The following is a 20,878-nucleotide window of genomic DNA, read 5'->3' as shown; positions in this document are numbered from 1 at the left end:
CATCATAATCTCTTGCCTGAATAATAACCTTTAATTGGTCTCCCTGCCTCCAATTTTTCCACCCTTAAGTTGGAGTGACTTATCTAAAAGACAGGTATGACCACACTACCTTCCTGCTTAAAACCCTACAACGGCTACTTAGTGCCTACAACATTTTCGAAAGTGAGTTCCAAAAAACACTTGTCCCACAGGATGTTAGTAAGGGACTACATGAAAAACAAAAAGGTTTTGTGCTCAAATTAGTTTGGGAAATGCAGATTTAAACAAAGTCAAACAGGTTTTTATAGAACTTCTTCTTGTAGAACTTCTCAGAGTTCTCAACATTTTGATGTGCTTTGAGATTCTCCAAGAAGGAACACTGAATACAACATTTCTCTTGTACACAGAATTCCCCCCTCTTGACCCTTGCGCTTTTTTGCAGAGGTAGGATTCAAGAAGTACCTCACGAGATTGGTATACCACACTCTGGGCCAATCTTACTTAGTGGAAGCACAATATAGGTGCCCTGGTGGCGTTCGGCTGCAAACTAGAAGGTTGGCAGTTCGAACCTACCCAGTGACTCTGTGGGAGAAAAAACCCTGGAAATCTGCTCCCATAAAGATTACAGCCTAGAAAACCCTATGGGGCAGCTCTACTGTGTCAAATGGGGTCACTATGAGTCAAAATCAACTCAACAGCACCCAATAACTAGCACCATATACAAGGTCTTTTGTAACCTGGCCCCTGTCTATTCCTCTAAGAGTTCCTCTCACCATTCTCTGCCCCACGGCTTGTCCTTTGCTGTGCTCACCGTGCTGTTTCTCACCTCTGTGCATGCACTGATGAAGGCACCTTCTTCTCCACTCTGCCCTTTGGAAGGCAGCTTCAGAGTTTGCATATTGCCTTGTGAAAGCTGTTGTGGGCGGATTATTTTCCTATCTCTTGGAAAAGGAAATGGTGACTAGTAACTGCTGCCTTAAGAAACACAACCAAAAAACAAAAACAAAACCTGTTGCTGTGGAGTCAATTTTGTGTCAGAGAACAACCGTGCTCCACAGGGTGTTCAATGACTGTGACCTTTCAGAAGTAGATTGCCAAGACTTTCTTCGAAGTGCCTCTGGGTGGACTTGAACCAACAACCTTTAGGTTAGTAGCAAAACCTTTTGCTTACGTAATCCAGGGGCTCCTACCTCAAGAAATAAATAGTGTGAATTCCTTCTTTTCCTACAGTGACTATAATCCCTAAAATTGTAAGATTTAAGAAAATATGCTAAATATAGCATAAGTTGAAGAATAAAAAACCCATTGCTGTTTAGTCGATTCCGATTCATAGCAGCCCTGTAGGACAGAGTAGAACTGCCCCATAGGGTTTCCAAGGAGCGGCTGGTGGATTCGAACTGCTTATATTAACAATGGGTAGGCAGGAGTACGTGGTCAATGTGGGAGGATGAATTTTAGGCAATAATCCCAGTAGGTAACTTTAACCTGAGTTTAGTGTCAGTGGCACCTAAAAGGTGATCTTCTCCTGGCTTTTTGGGGGAATGGCATAAGAATACAGTCCACTTTTCTCTTTTGGTAGCTCTTGGTGGACTGAGATTAAAAGATACATTCAAAGAATAATACTTTGCACAATCTATTCTGCTATAGAAAGATGATGCTCCTGATGCTACTTATATTACTGAAATAGAGTAGACTGAGTTGTTTAGATTTTGAGCTTCTTGATACTAGGAACGTTTGTATCCCTCATAACATCCAGGAAAGTACTTTGCAAAAAAATGAGTATTCAGCAAATAATTGAATTGAATGAAACTTATTTCCGGCTATAATTTTTTTTTTTTGTAATAGTGTATTTTCATATGTTGAATTCAGCAATAATAGTATAAGAGTTAAGAACAGTACATTACATTTGTGCTTTGGTCCTTCCTAATTTTAATTTAAACTTTTATGTTTAGAGTAGTTTTGAAAAACAGTGTAACAATGGAATCCTCAGTGTATCGGCAGCCAGGATATTGATTGGTGCAACCAAAAGCTATTGCCCCATCCAAGGAAAGTAAGTGCAATACTTCCTTAATTGATATTTCCAAAATTGAGTGAGTATGTGATAAAGAATGAATAAACTGAGAATTAAAAGTCCAAACAGACTGATCAGTCTCTTTAGCTTACCTATCTGTAGCCATCCACTTGTCTGTTGGTCCGTCTGCCCACCTATCTAATCATCCATCTATCCATCTACTTTCTATTTTACTTAAATTTTCTCTCTGAAGTTTCATAACCCTTATAACATTAGGGGATTCTGGAGCAAGTTCTGATCACAATATAATTAGATAAGAGACTAGAGGATCCATGAAAGAGAACCTATATAGTTTCAATTACTATTTAAAATTATTTTACCTTTACATCGTTAAATTACTGGATAAGGGAGGTAGGGAAGCCTGGAGCCGACTGTGAGAATTGACCCAACTGCTGGCACTGATACGTGCAATTAAGTATTGGGGGAAAAGCCCAGTGTCTTAAAGATTACAGTAATATCCGATCCCTGGTGGCGCAGTGGTTAAGTGCTTGGCTGTGAACCAAGAAGTCGGCAGTTCACACTCACCAGCTGCTCTGTGGCAGAAAGATGTGGCAGTCTCCTTCTGTAAAGATTTACAGTCTTGGAAATTTTGGGGCAGTTCTACTGTGTCCTGTAGGGTCGCTATGAGTTGGAATCAACTTGACGGCGACAGGCAGTGTCTAATCACAGACCAGGCAAGCAGTAGGTAGTAGATGGTCCAAGACAAAGCTGTGGGGCAACCCTGACCCAATGATAGGAGATCCTGGCTACGTAAATGAACATTTCAGATAAAAATCAAGGAGATTTATCTAGGGATAAAGTTTCGGAAAGGCAGGCCCTTAAGGGCCTTGGAGAGGCTTCGACTAGGCAAGGCATGACAAAGGAAAGCTTGATTCTGAGGCCCAAAGAATTGGTCTGGGGAAGCTTTAATTATGTTCTACCTGAGGTCAGGAATAGTTCAAGGATCAGGGGCAGCTGGGGTATCACACTAAAAATGTTCCTGTACCATGACCATGGGTGGGCAGATGGATGGGTATAGAGACTCGGGACTGAGCATATTTATTAGGCCTATATTAAACTTATAATTAGTATACCTTCTCCTTTTATGTTACCCAAGGTATAATACTTGATTTTATTATAGCACATATGTATATATTTCTCTTTGTTAGATTCATGAGTATTTATGATGTTTCAACTTATGTAAAAGCTAGAAGTTGGCTTATGAAATTTAAAAGCATCTTAACTTTCTTGGAATATCATAAAGAAAAGCCACGTTTTATTGCATCTGGGTAAGTATTGGGAACATTTAGTGGCAATATACTTGAAAATATGACTTTTTCTACATTGTCTAAATAGATTACCTCGGCTTTCCCTTTTTTTTAAAAAAAAAGAATGAATTAATATCAGAGTCTATTCTTACTTATTAAGTGGTGAATGAGCAGAGTGTTTGCTTTGATTTATTCATTCTGTTTTAAGCAACTCATTGGCGCCTCCATCAGAGGGTGGGCAGGAAGAGAAAGAAAAGGATGGTCATATTTGGATCCTTCGAGTTTTAATTGCTTTGTCTTAAGGTTTTATTCATACAGGGCTGCTTACATACTCTTCTGGGTGTAACATAGAGGAGCCGGGGTGTGAAATATCTAACTTATAGATTAGATCTAGTTCTCAGCTTAATTTTATCTGTGCCATAGGATGGTTTTGTTAGTATCTGTAATTAGGAAAAAAAACAGCATGGCCCTATTACCAACTTTGGCAGATGCCACAAGATGCGGATTTTACTTAACTTGGATAGAGCCTTTGCTTTGTTCTATGTTGTGAACTTACATACTTTCTAGAACACAAAGACCAAGTTTTTCACCAATAAAACCAAAAAACCAAACTGTTTGCCATCCGACTCATAGCGACCCTGTAGGACAGAGTAGAACTGCCCTATGGAGTTTCCAAGGAGTGCCTGGTGAATTCGAACTGCCAACCTTTTGGTTAACAGCTCTTAACCATTAACAAGAAGATAGGCAGCAACATTAACACTACAAAATTTAAGTGGGCTTTAGCATTTCTTTCATAACAAATTCTGATAATTTTTTTACTTTTTTCCATTTAATAAGTTTAAAGAGAAATGTAAAAAAAAAAAAAAACAAACCTGCAGAGTCTTGGCATATAGCCAGGTAATCTCCTTTGGTTAGGCTCTACGTTAGATGGACTGAAAAGTGTAAAATAAAGTATGTCATGGCAATTATCATGTTTTTAGATTGTTTCGTGCTTTAGGTGAAAGTTCACAGCACAAATTAGTTTTACATTCAAAAATTTATACACTAATTGTTTTGTTACTTTGGTGGCAATCCCTGCAATGTGTTAGCACTCTCCCCCTCTCCCCGCATACTCTATTACCCGTATCTAGTTGTCCAGTTCTCCCCTTCCTGCAGGCTTGTCTTTGCTTTTGGACAGGTGTTGCCCATTTAGTCTTGTCTACTTGGTTGCACTAAGAAGCATGTTCCTCACGTGTGTTATTGTTTGTTTTATAGGCCTGTCTGATCTTTGGCTAAAGGTGGACTTTGGGCATAGATTCAATTCAGAGGTGGCAGGGTGTCTGGGGGCCATAGTTTCAGGGGTTCCTCCAGTCTCTGTGAGACCAGTAAGTCTGGTCTTTTGTGAACTTGAATTTTGTTCTACATTTTTCTCCTGCTCTGCCCAGCTCACATCTCTGATCCAATGTAAAGGGAGTCTCCCTGGGGTGTCGTGGCCTGTACCACCTTTTATCTCTCAAGAGATAAAAAGGGAAGCAAGCAGGGGGTTGGGACCTCATACCACTCAAGAAAGCAGGCCTGGGAGCAGAATGCGTCCTTTGGACCTGGGGATCCTGAGCCTGAGAAGCTCCTTGACCATGGGAAGATTGAGGACAAGGACTTTCCTCCAGAACCGACAGAGGAAGTCTTCCCCTGGAGCTGACACCTTGAATTTGGACTTTTAGCCTGCTTTACTGTGAAGAAATAAATTTCTCTTTGTTAAAGCTATCCATTTGTGGTATTTTTGTTATGGCAGCACTAGATGACTAAGACAGTTATCTAGAATGATTTCTCTTCCCCATTTCTCCACCCCCTCATAACTATCAAAGATTTTTTCTTTCTGCGTGTAAACCTTGAGTTTTAATAATAGTGGTCTCATACAATATTTGTCCTTTTGTGATTGACTTATTTCACTCAACATAATGCCCTCCAGATTCATCCATGTTGTGAGATGTTTCCCAAATTCATCCTTGTTCTTTATTTTTGCATAGTATTCCACGGTGTGTATGTACCGTATTTGTTTATCCATTCATCTGTTCATGGACATCTTAAGTTGTTTCCATCTTTTTGCTATTGTGGATAATGCTGCAATGAACAAGGGTCTGCATATGTCTATTTACGTCATGGCTCTTATTTCTCTAGGATATATTTCTAGTCGTGGAATTGCTGGATCATATGGTTATTTCTATTTCTAGCTTTTTAAGGTGGTGCCATATCATTTTCTATAGTGGTTGTATTTTTTTGCATTCCCACCAGCAATCTCCCTGCAACCTCTCCAACATTTTTTTTTTTTTTAATTTGTTCCAGTAATGTCATGGTGAGATGGTATCTCATTGTAGTTCTAATTTGCATTTCTCTAACGACTAGTGATTGCAAGCACTTCCTCATGTGTCTGTTAGCTGTCTGGATGTCTTCTTTGGCAAAGTGTCTGTTCATATCCTTTGCTCATTTTTTAACTGGATTATTTGTCTTTTTGTTGTTGAGATGTTGAAGTAGTCTATAGATTTTAGAGATTAGACCCTTGTCGGATATGTTGTAGCCAAAAAATTTTCCCCAGTCTGTAGGTTCTGTTTTTACTCTTTTGGTGAAGTCTTTTGATGAGCATAAGTGTTTAATTTTTAGGAGTTCCCAGTTATCTAGTTTATCGTCTGGTGTTTGTGCACCATTAGTTCTGGTTTGTATTGTATTTATGCCATGTACTAGGGACCCTAGCATTGCCTCTATTTTTTCTTCCATGATCTTTATCATTTTAGGTTTTATATTTAGGTCTTTGATCCATTTTGAGTTAGTTTTTGTGTGTAGTGTGAGGTATGGGTCCTGTTTCATTTTTTTACAGATGGACATCCAGTTTTGCCAGCATGATTTGTTAAAAAGACCATCTTTTCCCCATTTAATGGACTTTGGTCCCTTGTCAAAAATCAGTGGACCACAGGTAGATGGATGTATGCCTGGGTTCTCCATTCTGTTCCATTGGTCCTTGTGTCTGTTGTTGTACCAGTACCAGGCTGTTTTGACTACTGCGGCTGTATAATAGGTTCTGAGGTCAGGCCTCCTACTTTGTTCTTTTTTCAGTAATGCATTGCTTATCTGGGGCCTCTTTCTTTTCCATATAAAGTTGGTGATTAGTTTTTCTTTCTCATTAAAGATTGCTGTCAGAATTTGGATCGAAATTGTATTATATCTCTAGGTAGCTTTGGGTAGAATTGACATTTTTACAATGTTGAGTCTTTCTGTTCATTAGCATGGCATGTTTTTCCATTTACGTAGGTTTCTTTTTGTTTCTTGCAGTAGTGTTTTATAGTTTCCCTTGTATAGGTTTTTTATGTTCCTTGGTTAGTTTTATTCCTAAGTATTTTATCTTTTTAGGGGCTATTATAAATGGTATTGTTTTCCTGATTTCCTTTTTGAAGTTCTCCCTGTGTAGGAATCCAGTTAATTTTTGTATACTGATTTTCTATCCTGCTACTCCGTTGAATCTTTCTATTAGTTCAAGAAGTTTTCTTGTGGAATCTTTGGGTTTCTCTATGTATAGTATCATCGATGGCAGTGGGTTTTTTTTAGTATCATATCATCTGCAAATAGGAATAGTTTTACTTCTTCCTTTCCAATTTGGATGCCTTTTATTTTTTTTCCTTGCCTTATTACTCTAGCTAGGACTTCCAGCACGGTGTTAATTGGAAGTAGTGATAAAGGACATCCTTGTCTTGTTCCCTTTCTCAGGAGGAATGTTTTCAGCCTCAGTTCATTGAGAATGATGTTGACTGTTGGTTTTGGTTTTATATAGATGCCCTTTATTATGTTAAGGAATTTCCTTTCTATTCCTATTGAGAGTTTTTAATAGGAATGCACGTCGGACTTTATCAAATGCCTTTTCTGCATCGATTGAGATGATAATGTGATTCTTTTCTTTTGTTCTATTTACGTGGTGGAACACACTGATTGATTTTCTAACACTGAACCATCCTTGCATACTTGGTATGAATCCCACTTGGTTATGGTATGTCATGGATTGAACTGTGTCCCCCCAAAATATCTGTCAACTTGGCTAGGTCATGATTCCCTTGTATGATTGTATGATTGTCTAGCATTTTATAATCTGATGTGATTTCCCTATGTGTTGTAAATCCCATCGCTACGATATAATAAAATGGATTAGCAGCAGTTATATTGAGGGGATATGCAAGATTGGATAGTGTCTTAAACCAATCTCTCTTGAGATATAGAAGAGAGAAACAAGCAGAGAGACATGGGACTTCATACCACCGAAAAAGCAGCACTGGGAGCAGGGCGAGTCCTTTGGACCTGAGGTTCCCGCGCTGAAATGCTCCCAGAACAAGGGAAGGTGGATGACAAGGACCTTCCCCCAGACCAGAGCTGACAGAGACAGGAGGCCTTCGTCTGGTGCTAACGCTCTGAATTTGGACTTGTAACCTACTAAACTGTGAGAGAATAAATTTTCCTTTGTTAAAGCCATCCACTTGTGGTATTTCTGTTATAGCAGCACTAGATGACTAAGACATGGTGTATTTTTTTTTTTTTAATATGATGCTAGATTCTATTGGCTAAAATTTTGTCGCAAAATATTATATCCATATTCATGAGAGAGAGTGGTCTGTAATTTAATTTTTTTTGTGGTATCTTTGCCTGGCTTTGGTATCAGGGTTATGCTGGCCTCATATAATGAATTTGAGAATATTGCTTCCTTTTTTCTGCTCTGAAATAGTTTGAATAATACTGGTGCAAGCTCTTCTCTGAATGTATTGGGCCAGGGCTTTTTTTGTTGTTGGGAGTTTTTTTTTTTAAACCTCTTCAATCTCTTTTCCTGTTATGGCTCTGTTCAGATTTTCTCTCTCAGTTTGTGTTTAGGTAGGCAGTGTGTTTCTAGAAATTTTTCGCATTTCCTCTAGGTTCTCAAATTTGTTGGAGTACAATTTTTCATAATAATCTGTTATAATCCTTTTTATTTCAGTTGGATCTGTTGTAATGTCTCCCATTTCATTTCTTATTTGGGTTATTTGCTTCTTCTCCTGTTTTTCTTTTGTCAGTTTGACCAATAGTTTGTCGATTTGGTTGATCTTTTCAAAGTACCAACTTTTGGTCTTGTTGATTCTTTTGTTTTTCTGTTCTCTATTTCATTTATGTCCGCTCTAAACATTATGTCCTTTCTTCTGGTGGCCGTGGGCTTCTTTTGCTGTTCTCTTTCTATTTGTTTGAGTTGTAGAGCTAATGTTTTGAATTTTGGCATTTTTTTTTTTTTAATTGTGCTTTGGATGAAGGTTTACAGAGCAAATTAGTTTCTCATTAAACAATTAACACACGTATTGTTTTGCGGCATTGGTTGCTGATCTGATGACCTGTCAACACTCTCCCTTGCTTGACCTGGGGTTCCCCAACCTGTTCCTTTTTGATGTGTGTGTTTATTGCTATAAGTTGGCCTCTGAGCACTGCCTTTGCAGTTCCCAAAGGCTTTAGTATAACGTGTTTTCATTCTTATTTGATACCAGAAATTGTTTTATTCCCTCTTTGATTTCTACTACCCAGTTGTTTTTAAGCAAGGTGTTATTCAGTTTTCATGAATTCGATTGTGTTTCCTTGCTCTTCCTGTTATCAATTTCTACTTTTTTGGCATTGTGATCAGAGAGAGTGCTTTGTATTATTTCAGTATTTTGGATTTTATTGAGGGTTGCTTTGTGGCCTAATATGTGGTCTATTCTGGAGAGTGTTCCATGTGCATTGGAAAAGAATGTATACTTTACTGCTGTTGGATGGAGTGTTCTATACATGTCTATGAGGTCAAGTTGGCTGACTGTGGCCTTTTGATCTTCTGTATCTTTGTTGAGTTTCTTTCTAGATGTTCTATCCTTTACTAAGAGTGGTGTGTTGAGATCTCCTAGTACTATTGTGGGAACTGTCAATTTCTCTTTTCAGTGCTGTTAGTTTGTTTTTTGTATTTTGGAGCCCTGTCATTGGGTGTGTAGGTATTAGTGTTCTATCTTCTTGGTGGATTTTCCTTTAATCATTATATGATGTCCCTCCTTGTCTTTTATGGTGGATTTTGCCTTAATGTTTATTTTATCTGAGATTAGTATTGGCACTCCTGCTCTTTTTTTGTTGCTGTTTGCTTGATATCTTTTTTTTTTCCCATCCTGTGATTTTTAATATATTTATGCCTTTGTGTCTAAGGTGTGTCTATTGTAGACAGCACGTTGATGGGACATGGCTTTTTATCCATTCTGCCACTCTCTCTCCTTTTACATGTGCATTTAAGCCGTTTACATGCAGTGTGATTATTAATAGGTCTGAGTTTATTGCTGTCATATTGTTGTGCTTTTTTTTGTACGTGGTATTGACGTTTTCTTTGTTCCTCTTACTTTCCTGTGCTGATTTTCTTTTGTTTGTAGGTTTTCTTTTCTTTTCTCTCATTATAGATTTTGTGTTTACTAAGTCTTTGTGTTTTTCTAATTTTGACAAGTAAGTCAGTTAACTTTCTTTGTTGTTACCTTGAAATTTACCTTTATCTTCCTAAGTTTGAACCAGTTTTTTGTTACTTGATATCGCCTTGACTTCCTCTTCATTTGAAAGTTCTATACCTACACAGTTTATTCCTTTTTTGTTGTTTTGACTTTGTCACCATTTACAGATTGACTTCTCTGTTTCCCTGTTTTAAGTCTTTTAGCTTTGTTTTCCTGTTGAGAGTTCTTTACCTGTGTTGATATCTGGCTGATGCTTTCCCCTGTCCGAGACTCAGGTTGATGTGTGATGTTGGTTCTCTAACCAAAGAACTCACTTTAATATTTTTTGTAAGTTTGGTTTCGTTTTTAGAACTCACTTAATTTGTGTTTATCTGGAAATGTCCTAATTTCAGCATCATATTTGTGGGAGTTTGTAGGATATATTATCCTTGGTTGGCAGTTTTTTTCTTTCGTTTTCATATGTCATCCCATTGCCTTCTTGGCTGCATAGTTTCAGTTGAGTAATCAGAGTTTAGTCTTATTATTCCCCCTTTGTATGTGACTTTTCACGTTTCTAGAGCTGCTCTCAGGTTTCTTTGTCTTTGGCTTTGTCAAGGGTGATTATGATATGTCTTGGTGACTTTCTTTTGGGGTCTATGCTATACGGGGTTCGTTGAGCTTCTTGAATGGTCAGCTTTTTGCCTTTCATGATATTTGGGAAGTTTTCTGCCAGCAAATCTTCAACAATCTTTTCTGTGTTTCCTGTTTTCTCCCCCTCTCCTGGAAATCCGATCACATGAAAATTTTTGCTCTTGATTGTGTCCCACATAATTCTTATATTTTCTTCAGTTTTTTTCACTCTTTTCTCTGATATTTCCTTTGTCTTCACTCTGATTCTATCTTCCAATGCTTCAAATTTTCTCCTAAAACCATCTATTGAGTTATCAATTTCTGAAGTTTTGTTATCTTTTGGATTTCTAGTTGCTGTTTTTGTATGATTTCTAATTATTTATTTTGGTGTTTTGTTCTTGTATTATTTTCTTGAATTCTTGCATTACTTTGTGTTTTCCTTGATTTTGGCTCCGTTTTTCTCCTGATTTTGTCTATTTTTTCCTTGGTTTTCCCTCACCTCTTTCCTAATCTCTTGTTGTTGTTGTTGTTAGGTGCCATCAAGTCGATTCCGACCTATAGCGACCCTATGCACAACAGAACGAAACACTGCCCGGTCCTGCACCATCCTCACAATCGTTGTTATGCTTGAGCCCATTGCTGCAGCCGCTGTGTCAATCCACCTTGTTGAGGGTCTTCCTCTTTTCCGCTGACCCTGCACTTTGCCAAGCATGATGTCCTTCTCCAGGGACTGATCCCTCCTGACAACATGTCCAAAGTATGTAAGATGCAGTCTCGCCATCCTTGCTTCTAAGGAGCATTCTGGTTGTACTTCTTCCAAGACAGATTTATTCATTTTTCTGGCAGTCCACAGTATATTCAATATTCTTTGCAAACACCACACCACAATTCAAAGGCATCAATTCATCTTCGGTCTTCCTTATTCATTGTCCAGCTTTCACATGCACATGATGCAACTGAAAATACCATGGCTTGGGTTAGGCACACCTTAGTCTTCAAGGTGACATCTTTGCTCTTCAACACTTTAAAGAGGTCCTTTGCAGCAGACTTACCCAATGCAATGCGTCTTTTGATTTCTTGACTGCTGCTTCCATGGCTGTTGATTGTGGATCCAAGTAAAATGAAATCCTTGACAATTTCAATCTTTTCTCCGTTTATCATGATGTTGCTCATTGGTCCAGTTGTGAGGATTTTTGTTTTCTTTATGTTGAGGTGTAATCCATACTGAAGGCTGTGGTCTTTGATCTTCATCAGTAAGTGCTTCAAGTCCTCTTCACTTTCAGCAAGCAAGGTTGTGTCATCTGCATAACGCAGGTTGTTAATGAGTCTTCCTCCAATCCTGATGCCCCGTTCTTCTTCTTATAGTCCAGCTTCTTGGATTATTTGCACAGCATACAGATTGAATAGGTATGGTGAGAGAATACAACCCTGACGCACACCTGTCCTGACTTTAAACTGATCAGTGTCCCCTTGTTCTGTCCGAACAACTGCCTCTTGATCTATGTAAAGTTTCCTCATGAGCACAATTAAGTGTTCTGGAATTCCCATTCTTCATGGTGTTATCCATAATTTGTTATGATCCACACAGTTGAATGCCTTTGCCTAATCTCTTAGAGAGCCCTAAATATTAATCTTTTGAATTCCATATCAGGTAGTTCCATTGCCTTTTCTTCTACCAGACTGTTATCTAATTCTTTATTTTGGTCATTTGCTGGAGCCATCTTGTTCTGCTTTTTTATGTTTTAATATTGTCTGCTGTATCTGAGACAAGAAGGTATTATTTTATTTCTTTATCAATTGTTTGTTTCATCCTGCTTGTTTGTTTTGTTTTGATATGTCAGGGCAGGGGACTGGGCCTGCTTTGCTGCTTGCTCATCTGTGGGCATGATAGCTCTTACCACCTTGCCTGGGTAGGCAGGGCAGCAGGAGACAGGGTGAGCCCGCTTCTCTGTACACTGGTTTGACGAGGTGGCTGAGTAAGTGTTGTCTGCCTCCTGATGTTGGTCCAGTGGCATAGAATCATTCACAGCCCCTTGCCAGATGGGCAAGGGTGTTGGACTTAGAGTGGTATGGGTTTGCTTCCCACTGTTCAGCAGCTGGTCGAGCAGTGGAGGGGAGGGGTGGTACAGGCTTGTTGCAGCTGGGGATGCTGTAGCCACGGCAGTGCAGCAGAGGGCAGTGGGAAAGGAGTGAAGTGGCATATGGGTCTAGGTAGGAGGGAGAAAGAAAAAAAAGGGGTGGCACAGCAGGTGGGTGTGGGTGTGGGTGGGGTGGACCCAGTGGCTGGCAAGAAGGAGGGGAGGTGACATACAGAGCTAGGTGAGAAGTAGAAAAGAAAGAAAGGAATAAAAGTAAAAAATATAAAAAATAAATGACTGCACAGTGGGGGCCAGTAGGTGGGTGCAGGGCTGTTCAAGGCAGTGGTGGGCCAGTGTACTGGTGGCACCCTCTCCACGGTGGCATGGTGGGGGATGATGGGAAGGGGGGATGATATACAGGGCTAGTGGGAGGGAGAAAGGAAAGGAAAAAAAAAAGGCATGTGGCGAGAGGGGACGGGGTCGACTTGGGGGTGGGGGCAGGGCTTGTATTGTGGACCCCAGCAGTGGGGCTGCTGGGTTGGAGTGGTTCTTGCTTCTACTCATCAGAAGGGTGAAGAGTGGGAAAGTGTGTTTCTCTGGTTACCGGGGGCTCTCTCTTGCTGGGAGATCTGTGAAGTTGCCTTCCCATATTCCTGTCTGGAGTCATTGCTGCCTGTGCTTCAAGACGGAGATGTTCTGCTGTGTTAGTTGGCAGAGGACCTCCACTCCATATCTCTCCTTGTTCTGTTTTCTGTCTTCTTCCATTTGGTGTTTGATTTAGTTTTTTAACCCTTCATTTGATGCTTAGGGCTCCAGGATTGATGTTTGCGTCTGTTTTACTTAGTTTTTCAGGTCTTTGCTGCCGAGGGACAGCACGGTTTGTCTGTCTAGGATGCCATGTTGGCTCCGCTTCCTCATGGCAATTATTGAAAAGAATCTTTGTGTGTGTGTGTGTTCTTAATTGTAAACCATCCTGATGTGTAATCCATTTTTCACTAAGTTTATTTAAGATTATTGCTTTTGATTTATAAATCTTTGCATATTTTTTCCTATGAACTATAGCCTTGATGAAAAAAAGCTCTTCCCCATTTGTCTTAGTAACCTAGTGCTGTTATAACAAAATATACCACCAGTTGGTGGCTTTACAGACAGGAATTTATTGTCTCATAGTTTTGGAGGCTAGAAGTCCAAATCAGGGTATCAGCTCTAAGGGAGAGACCGTCTTTGTTGGTAGCCCTGAGAGTTCCTTGGCATTTCTTGAGGTTTGTCTTGCCCCATGTATCTGTGTGTCTATTCTGCTCTTTATATAACTAAAATATGATTAGGTTTAGGACTCGTCCTACTCTCGTGTGGTCTAATTAACATAACAAAAGAAAAATCCTACTTCCAAACAAGATTGCGTTCACAATTACATATTTTAGGGGGATACAATTCAAGTCATAACACTATCCCTAATATAGATTAACAAGAGCCGTATTTTTATCTTTCCCCAATGTGATTTTTATGTACAGAAACTATGCTTTTAATTTTTGCTTATGTATCATTTTATAATATTTACACATTTCTTCAAATTAATGTTAATGATTTGACTACTATTTAAACAAATGTTGAACTTCAAACCTTAACTGTTATAACGTTAAATGATCTGACATTTTATTTAATCTCATTTTTTTGTAGGAATAATAAATTTTTGTTCACCGTATATCAAATTGTCTTTTCAGAAGAGTTTGAATATGCAGAACATATTATAACATTAATGTATATTTATCCTATGATAGTGCATTTATGGCCAATGGTGAGAGAATTAAATGTGTTAGCACTGCTATCGATAAACTACTATTTTATGCTTTTATATGTATTACAAGCAGCATTAAAGGTACTGTTTAAAATAAAAATTATTCTATAAATAGAAGAATTCAGATGTTTTGAATCTGTTTTTGTGATATTATTGAAATAACTTGATACCAGAAGCCATTTGTTATAGTAGTTGCAGGGATCCTGGATTTTTTTAGTTATCTTCTTGAATTTTCTGAGTTTAATAATGAAATCAGTAAAAATTCTCCCCAGAGTATAATAGGGTACAATCTAGGACATTAAGTAAGATAAGTATACAGAGAATCTCAAAGATCAAGTAGAAGAAACTTGGAAATCTAGACATGGTTCCTTCAAATGCTTTCTGGAATGTGGCAATAAACAAATGAATAAATAAAAACAGGTTGGTTTGCTATGTCCTCATCGAAATATGAGAACTACTTTTTAGAAAAAGTGTTTCACAGGTGACTTATCATTACTATTATTTCATACTTTAATTATTATTAATAGTATTGCAATTAACATGTTTACTGTGATTTTTCACTACTTATTTTTGGCATTCCAGCTTCATTATAGATTATATATTATGATTCAGATTATAATTTTTGATGTTGAGGGTTAAAAAATCACATTTTGATTTTAAACGAATGACTTCAAGCTAAATTTTTAGAATATAACTTATTCGTAGTTGAGGACTTGACTATTAGTTTTTAAGATGCGCACCCCACGTCATCGTATAGGTTTCATAAGATGACATGTGTTCTATTGGTTTTCAATATCCTCAACAGATAATAATTTTGAAAAGGAAATACTTTCAACAATGTTGGAATACTTTGGAATTTTTTATCGTGGTTATTGGACTAGTTGATGTCTTTTGTGTATACTCTGTCAAATTGAGACCGGAAAACGTAACTCTTATTCAAGTTACGGTAATAATGGGATATTTCAGAATGATTAGGTTTCTTCCTATCACCAAGGTAAGACTTCACATTAAAAATTTTTTTTTCTACACTGTTTTTAAGTGAGTTAAAAATCCTCACTTTTTTTTTTTTTGGAGAAAGAAATGAGGGAAGAAGCTGTTTCATTTCCTGAATATTCGTCCCACAGATATTGATGGCTAGGTTCATTCCCTCACATTCTTCAAGTCTTACTCAAATCTCACCTTCTCACAGCAGCTTTCCCTGACCACCATATCTAAAATGATAACCTGCCCTACACACCCCCAGCTTCCCACCCCTCCTTCTGACTCTCTTCCACCTATTTAACTTTTCCTTTCCCCATAGCACTTCTCACCTGTTTACTCTTTTGTTGTTTGTACTCTGCATGAAGGCACGGATCTTTGTTTTGGTCATTGATATGATCTGAAGCTCTAGAATGGTATCTAGCATATAAAAGCAAATCATTTGCCTTCTAGTCAACTCCTACTCATGGAGACTCCAAGTGTGTCAGAGTAGCACTAAGCTCCACAGGGTTTTCAATGGCTGATTTTCTGGAAATAAATTGCCAAGGCTTTCGTCCAAGGGGCCTCTGGGTGGACTCAAACCTTCAACCTTTCAGTTAGCAGCTAAGCATGTTAGCCGTTCGCACCAGCCAGGGACTCCTGCCTAGCATATAGTAAGTACTTAGTACACATTTGTTGATGGAATGAATGAAAATCTTGGTGTCATTTGAAGCAGGGTGACTCAGAGACAAGCTATCAAGGCTGTGACCCAGAGGCTGACCAGCCGCCTCTCATTCTGATATCATCCTGATTGAAATATATTTTTCTTTTAGTTTTCATCAAAATTCGCTACATTTTTAATACTAATATTTAATGTTATCCTAAATGCACACATGATGTTTCTGAAGCAGGGCAGGTTATTATTATTTATAGCAAACAACAACCACGTGGCTCCCCTGTGCCCCAATTCTTATCATCGGGGCAGTGAGATGAGAACTGGATGGATAAAACCCTACGTATACAGAATCTGTGTTGTAGGAAATTAATCAGAGTGCTTAAACACATCCTGTCCTCCTCCTCTCCTAAAAGGATTCTGAGTTCTTATTGTTACCAAACCCTAAAAGGAGGGTCCTCGTCCAGCCCGCTCAGACTTGCCAATTACCTGGATGCCGATCTTTGAGAAAGAAAAAGTAACTTTACTGCAATGCACAAAGCAAGAAGCCAGGAGGAATTTCTTCAGATCTGGCTCACCAAGCTACGAGGAAGCAGGGCTTATATGTGATTTGGGCAGCAAGATGGCGGCCGCTCAGGTGTTCTGGGGAGGAAAAACTCTAGAAGGCAGCCAGGAAACAGGAGGTGACGTGGTTCTTGTCAGACCTCTTGCTTAGAAATAGGGTTTGGGTGATGATTTTCCTTCTGATGGGTTCCTCCTGTTGCTTCGTCCTCTACTGAAATCAATTAGTTGTCACAGCTGGCCCTTCCCTTCATGCAGGGCAGGCCAAATCCGATTTGGGCTAGTTTAAGGACTAAAGGAAATTTACTGGGATTAGTAGGGTCAGGTTACATTATTTTAACCTTTTGGTGCTATTGCTGGTTGGGAAACCATACTTTGAGAACCTTTGCCTTAGAGGGTGTTTGTCTCTTCCAATTTACAAATTTTTTTCCTCCATGTTATTCCAGGTAATAATACCCATCCTGATAAATATTGTAGATGTGCTAATTAAAAAGCGCCTCAGCTTGATGTATAGTATTACAAAAGGCTACGTCAAAAGTCAAGAGGATACCAAACTTTTAATTAAACAAATTTCTAGCCGAGAATCAATATATCAGGTGAGAAACAAGCACTGGTCATTTGGGGGAAAAAAAATCACTTAGGCATATTAATTTCTTTTAAGACCACTTCTGGAGATGAATTCTAACCATTGAAGGGGATTCAATTGTCTTATATGAGGTGCTGCAGGGAAGAGAACAGTCTCTGCTCTTTATATTTCAGCTGCTGTTATCATCAAACTCGTTGATTATCTTCACATCAGAAAATATACCTACACTCTTCGTTTTTATTTTGTGAGTGCAGAGTAGAAAAGAGGCTCCATGCCTGTCTTGGCAATACTCTTTAAAAGACAGAGTAGCTAGGAAAGGGCTTCATGTGGGGATTGAGAACTGAACAAGGCTTCAAAGAAAGGATAGGTCTTAAGTGGAGAGAAAGAGAAGGAAAGAGAACAAAGATTTAATGGTGAAAACTTGTATCCTGGTGCTGAGGACTGGGTGAGTAGTAGTGTTTATTTTTTATCATTCAAGACCCTCCTCATTTCCAAGCAGTGAGTGGTAAGTGCCATATGGGAGATGAGGAGAATAAGCACAATAAGAACTTGGAAATGGCAAGCATCATGTCCTAACCAGGCTCCCTCATACCAGTCTGTATACTCCAGGCCACTTTTTGCAATTTAGCAGAGTAATGTTCCTAAAAGGGCTATTTTTAATTTCATATATGATTGTTTGCTTAAAAGTATTCAATGGCTCTTTATTGCCTAAAGGGTAAAGCCATTGAATTTATATGTGAATATATATAGATATGAATATATGTGCTCCATAGGATTTTCAGTGGCTGTAATCTGGGTGGAACAAACGGTTAAGCACTCAACTACTAGGCAAAAGGTTGGTGGTTGAAACCAACCCAGAGGTGCCTTGGAGGACAGGCCTGCTAATCTGCTTTCAAAAGATCACAGCCTTGAAAACCCTATGGAGCAGTTCTACTCTGCACGCATGGGATCACCATGAGTTGGCGTGAACTCGATGACAACTAACAACTAAAAACAAATCTTATGAAAGTAGATCACCAGGCCTTCTGTGGTGCCGCTGAGTGGATTCCAACCAACAACCTTTTGTTTAGTAATTGAGCGCAACTGTTTCTGCTACCTTGGGAAGCCTACTTTCTCATTAAATGACTCTAAAAATAGAAAACCAATAAATAGCCTTTACCTTGTTCTGATCATGTGAAAATTATGCACTGTAGAATCTTTCATTAAAGATTTATTACTTGAAAGAGGCTAAGTGAAACAGCCAAATGGATTTTTAAAAATATGTATATTTTTACTTGTTTCCTTCTCTTCTTTTGGCTTATATTCTTCAGGCACTCTTTCTTGAATCCCATATGAGCCTCTTTTTTTTACCTTCTGTTTTGTTACACTGGATTATGTCTTCAAATTTTTTTTTTTCCATAGGATGCATATATATGATCTATTTATTTTGCTCCATGGTTGATTTTCTTTGCTCAGAACTTGAAGACATTACCCCTCTGTCTTTGTTATTGCTGATACAAGTCTGATTTTACTTTTGCAGGTGATTTTTTTTCTCTTTGGAGGCTTTTAGGATTTTCTGCTTGGAATTCCAAAATTTCAAAACGATGCATTTAGATGTGATTCTTTTTTAAATTCATCTCACTCAGTACTTGGTGGGGACTTTGTAATCTGAAGATTCTTCTTTTTTTGATTGTTTTGTCCTTTCTGTGCTCTCCGTCTGGCACCCTTTTAAACAGATTTTTGAATATCTGAATTTAGTCCCTGTCTTAACTTTTCTCATACTTTTCATCTATTTGCTCTATCTTCCAGGTTACTAATTCAATCTTTAGCTGTGTTCATTCTGCTGTTCAGCCCATCTATTAAATCATCTTTTAAAAATTTTTTTGGCGACCACTTTTTGATCTCTAAGAATTGTGATTGCTTGTTTCTCTCTTTCTCTCTCTCTCTTTTTTTTGTAATAACTGGTTCCTTTTTTTTTTTTTTAATGAATGTGATTCTCTTTTTGGTTTTCTTGTTTGTTTGCTTTTTAATGTGGTAAAATACATATAATACAGCATTTACCATTATAACCATTTTAAAGTGTTAAATTCTGTGGTATCATAGTACATTCACAATGTTGTGCAAACCATCACCACTATCTAGTTCTAGGACTTTTTCATCACCCCGGATAGAAACCTTGTATACGTTAAGCACTCATTCCCCATCCTCCCCTTTCCCTTAAATCTCCTAATTAAAATTTTTTTTCCTATGTTAATTCTACTTCCTTGGGATTAATTCTTCCGTTTGCAGTGTTTGGTCCCTCTCTTTCTTACTCTTCCCCTCACCCCCCACCTCAATGTTTGGTGATTTTGGTTATATTTTTATATTTGTAGATGAGAGTCTACCCTGAACAGTATCAATAGCTGAAGGGCATTTTCTCAGTCCAAGTGAGGCTCTTAATTTTTAACCTGACAATGAATTTAAATTAGAATTACTAAAGCCCTGTATACAATGATTGCTTGTATATACATAATGTCAGGGATGGGCTGGGAGTTATATCTTCTGACCGGGATTTTTTTTTTTTTTTTCCTTTTGTAGTGACTATGAATTACCTCAGGTCCTTAGCCAAGAGAAAATGGCTCTTTCCTTATTTACTTATTTTTTAATTTCTGGTGAAAATATACACAACAAAACATACCTGTTCAACAATTTTTACATGTACAGATCAATGCCCTTGGTTGCGTTCTTCACGTTGTATCGCCATTCTTACTATCTCTACCCATACTGTTTCACCACCATTAACTTTAATCTCTATGCCCCTTCAGGTTCTCATCTGTACATTAGAGTTATTGTTGTCACTTTGATCTCATATAGATAATTCTTTAAAAGATTGTAATTTTCAAGGCTGACATTCTTTAATAATTGAGTTAAACTGTTGTTTTGTTTACAGATGACTTCATGGGATAGTTTTGGTTCAAAGTTTAAAGATTATTTCAGAACAATATATATGGGGGTTCTCCCAGTCTCAATGGATCCAGTAAGCCTGGTTTCCATAGGAATTTGATGTTCTGTTCCACATTTCCTTACTGAAGTCAGGAGAGGGGAAGGGGTCGTGAACACCTGTCTTAATCTCTTTTTATCTCCAAACCCAAACCAAAAAAACTGAACCCATTGCCGTCCAGTCAATTCTGGCTCATCGTGATCCTATAGGACAGAGTAGAACTGCCCTCTAGAGTTTCCAAGGATTTGAACTGCCGACCTTTTGGTTAGCAGCTGTAGCACTTAACCACTATACTAGCAGGGTTTCCAGAATACATAAAAATACATATTTTTAAATACCTTCAGCATTTAAGGTTTCCTTTTATAATCAGAGGACTACTATAGGAAGAGTAAACTTGAATTTAAGAAAGACACCTGACATCTTTCATGGTATCCTTATAGATAAGGTGGAGAAATATTATCTAGACTTATTAAGGAAATATTGATTATTGGACCAATATCAATATGCAGCAGAACTCAACCTTGCTGATTTACTTTGAATAATGGATAGAGAAAAAAATTAAGAAAATTATTGAAAGTCTAAATTGATTTATATTATAAAGAACATAGAGTTATTCAGAAGAGAAAAGATTTCAGAGGTATGAAGAGGAGAGAAGAAAAACAAGAGACAGTTGGAGCAAGTTAAGAATATGTTTTCAGGCGTTTAGGGAAAGCGACAAATTTGAGGGCAGTTGCCCTGATGGGTAAGAGATTAAGTGAATCTGCCTTAGGCATTTTTTTTAGAAGGCTTCAGTAAAAATTTAAATGCCTTTTTGATGTGGGTTTAGATATCAGATTGGTGTGAATTTTGAAAGTAACCTGGTTCAGAAAACTGGC

The 20,878-nt window shown here is 38.1% G+C and overlaps 1 protein-coding gene across 1 annotated transcript in view; it reads left to right on the top strand.

The window, feature by feature from the left end:
* The window catches only part of SLC9C2 (solute carrier family 9 member C2 (putative)), a 129,940-nt gene that overhangs the window by 61,556 nt on the left and 47,506 nt on the right, over nucleotides 1-20,878 (top strand). The window contains exons 13-17 of the mRNA XM_049867935.1: nucleotides 1,932-2,029; nucleotides 3,199-3,318; nucleotides 14,150-14,348; nucleotides 15,073-15,261; nucleotides 16,905-17,054. Coding sequence (XP_049723892.1) covers nucleotides 1,932-2,029; nucleotides 3,199-3,318; nucleotides 14,150-14,348; nucleotides 15,073-15,261; nucleotides 16,905-17,054 — 756 coding nt within the window. The remainder of the gene's footprint in view (nucleotides 1-1,931; nucleotides 2,030-3,198; nucleotides 3,319-14,149; nucleotides 14,349-15,072; nucleotides 15,262-16,904; nucleotides 17,055-20,878) is intronic.

This window comes from Elephas maximus, chromosome 24 (genome assembly GCF_024166365.1).
Source record: "Elephas maximus indicus isolate mEleMax1 chromosome 24, mEleMax1 primary haplotype, whole genome shotgun sequence".
Taxonomy (NCBI): Eukaryota; Metazoa; Chordata; class Mammalia; order Proboscidea; family Elephantidae; genus Elephas; species Elephas maximus.
Note: the sequence above shows the minus strand (reverse complement) of the source record. Positions and strands in the feature narration are given on the sequence as shown.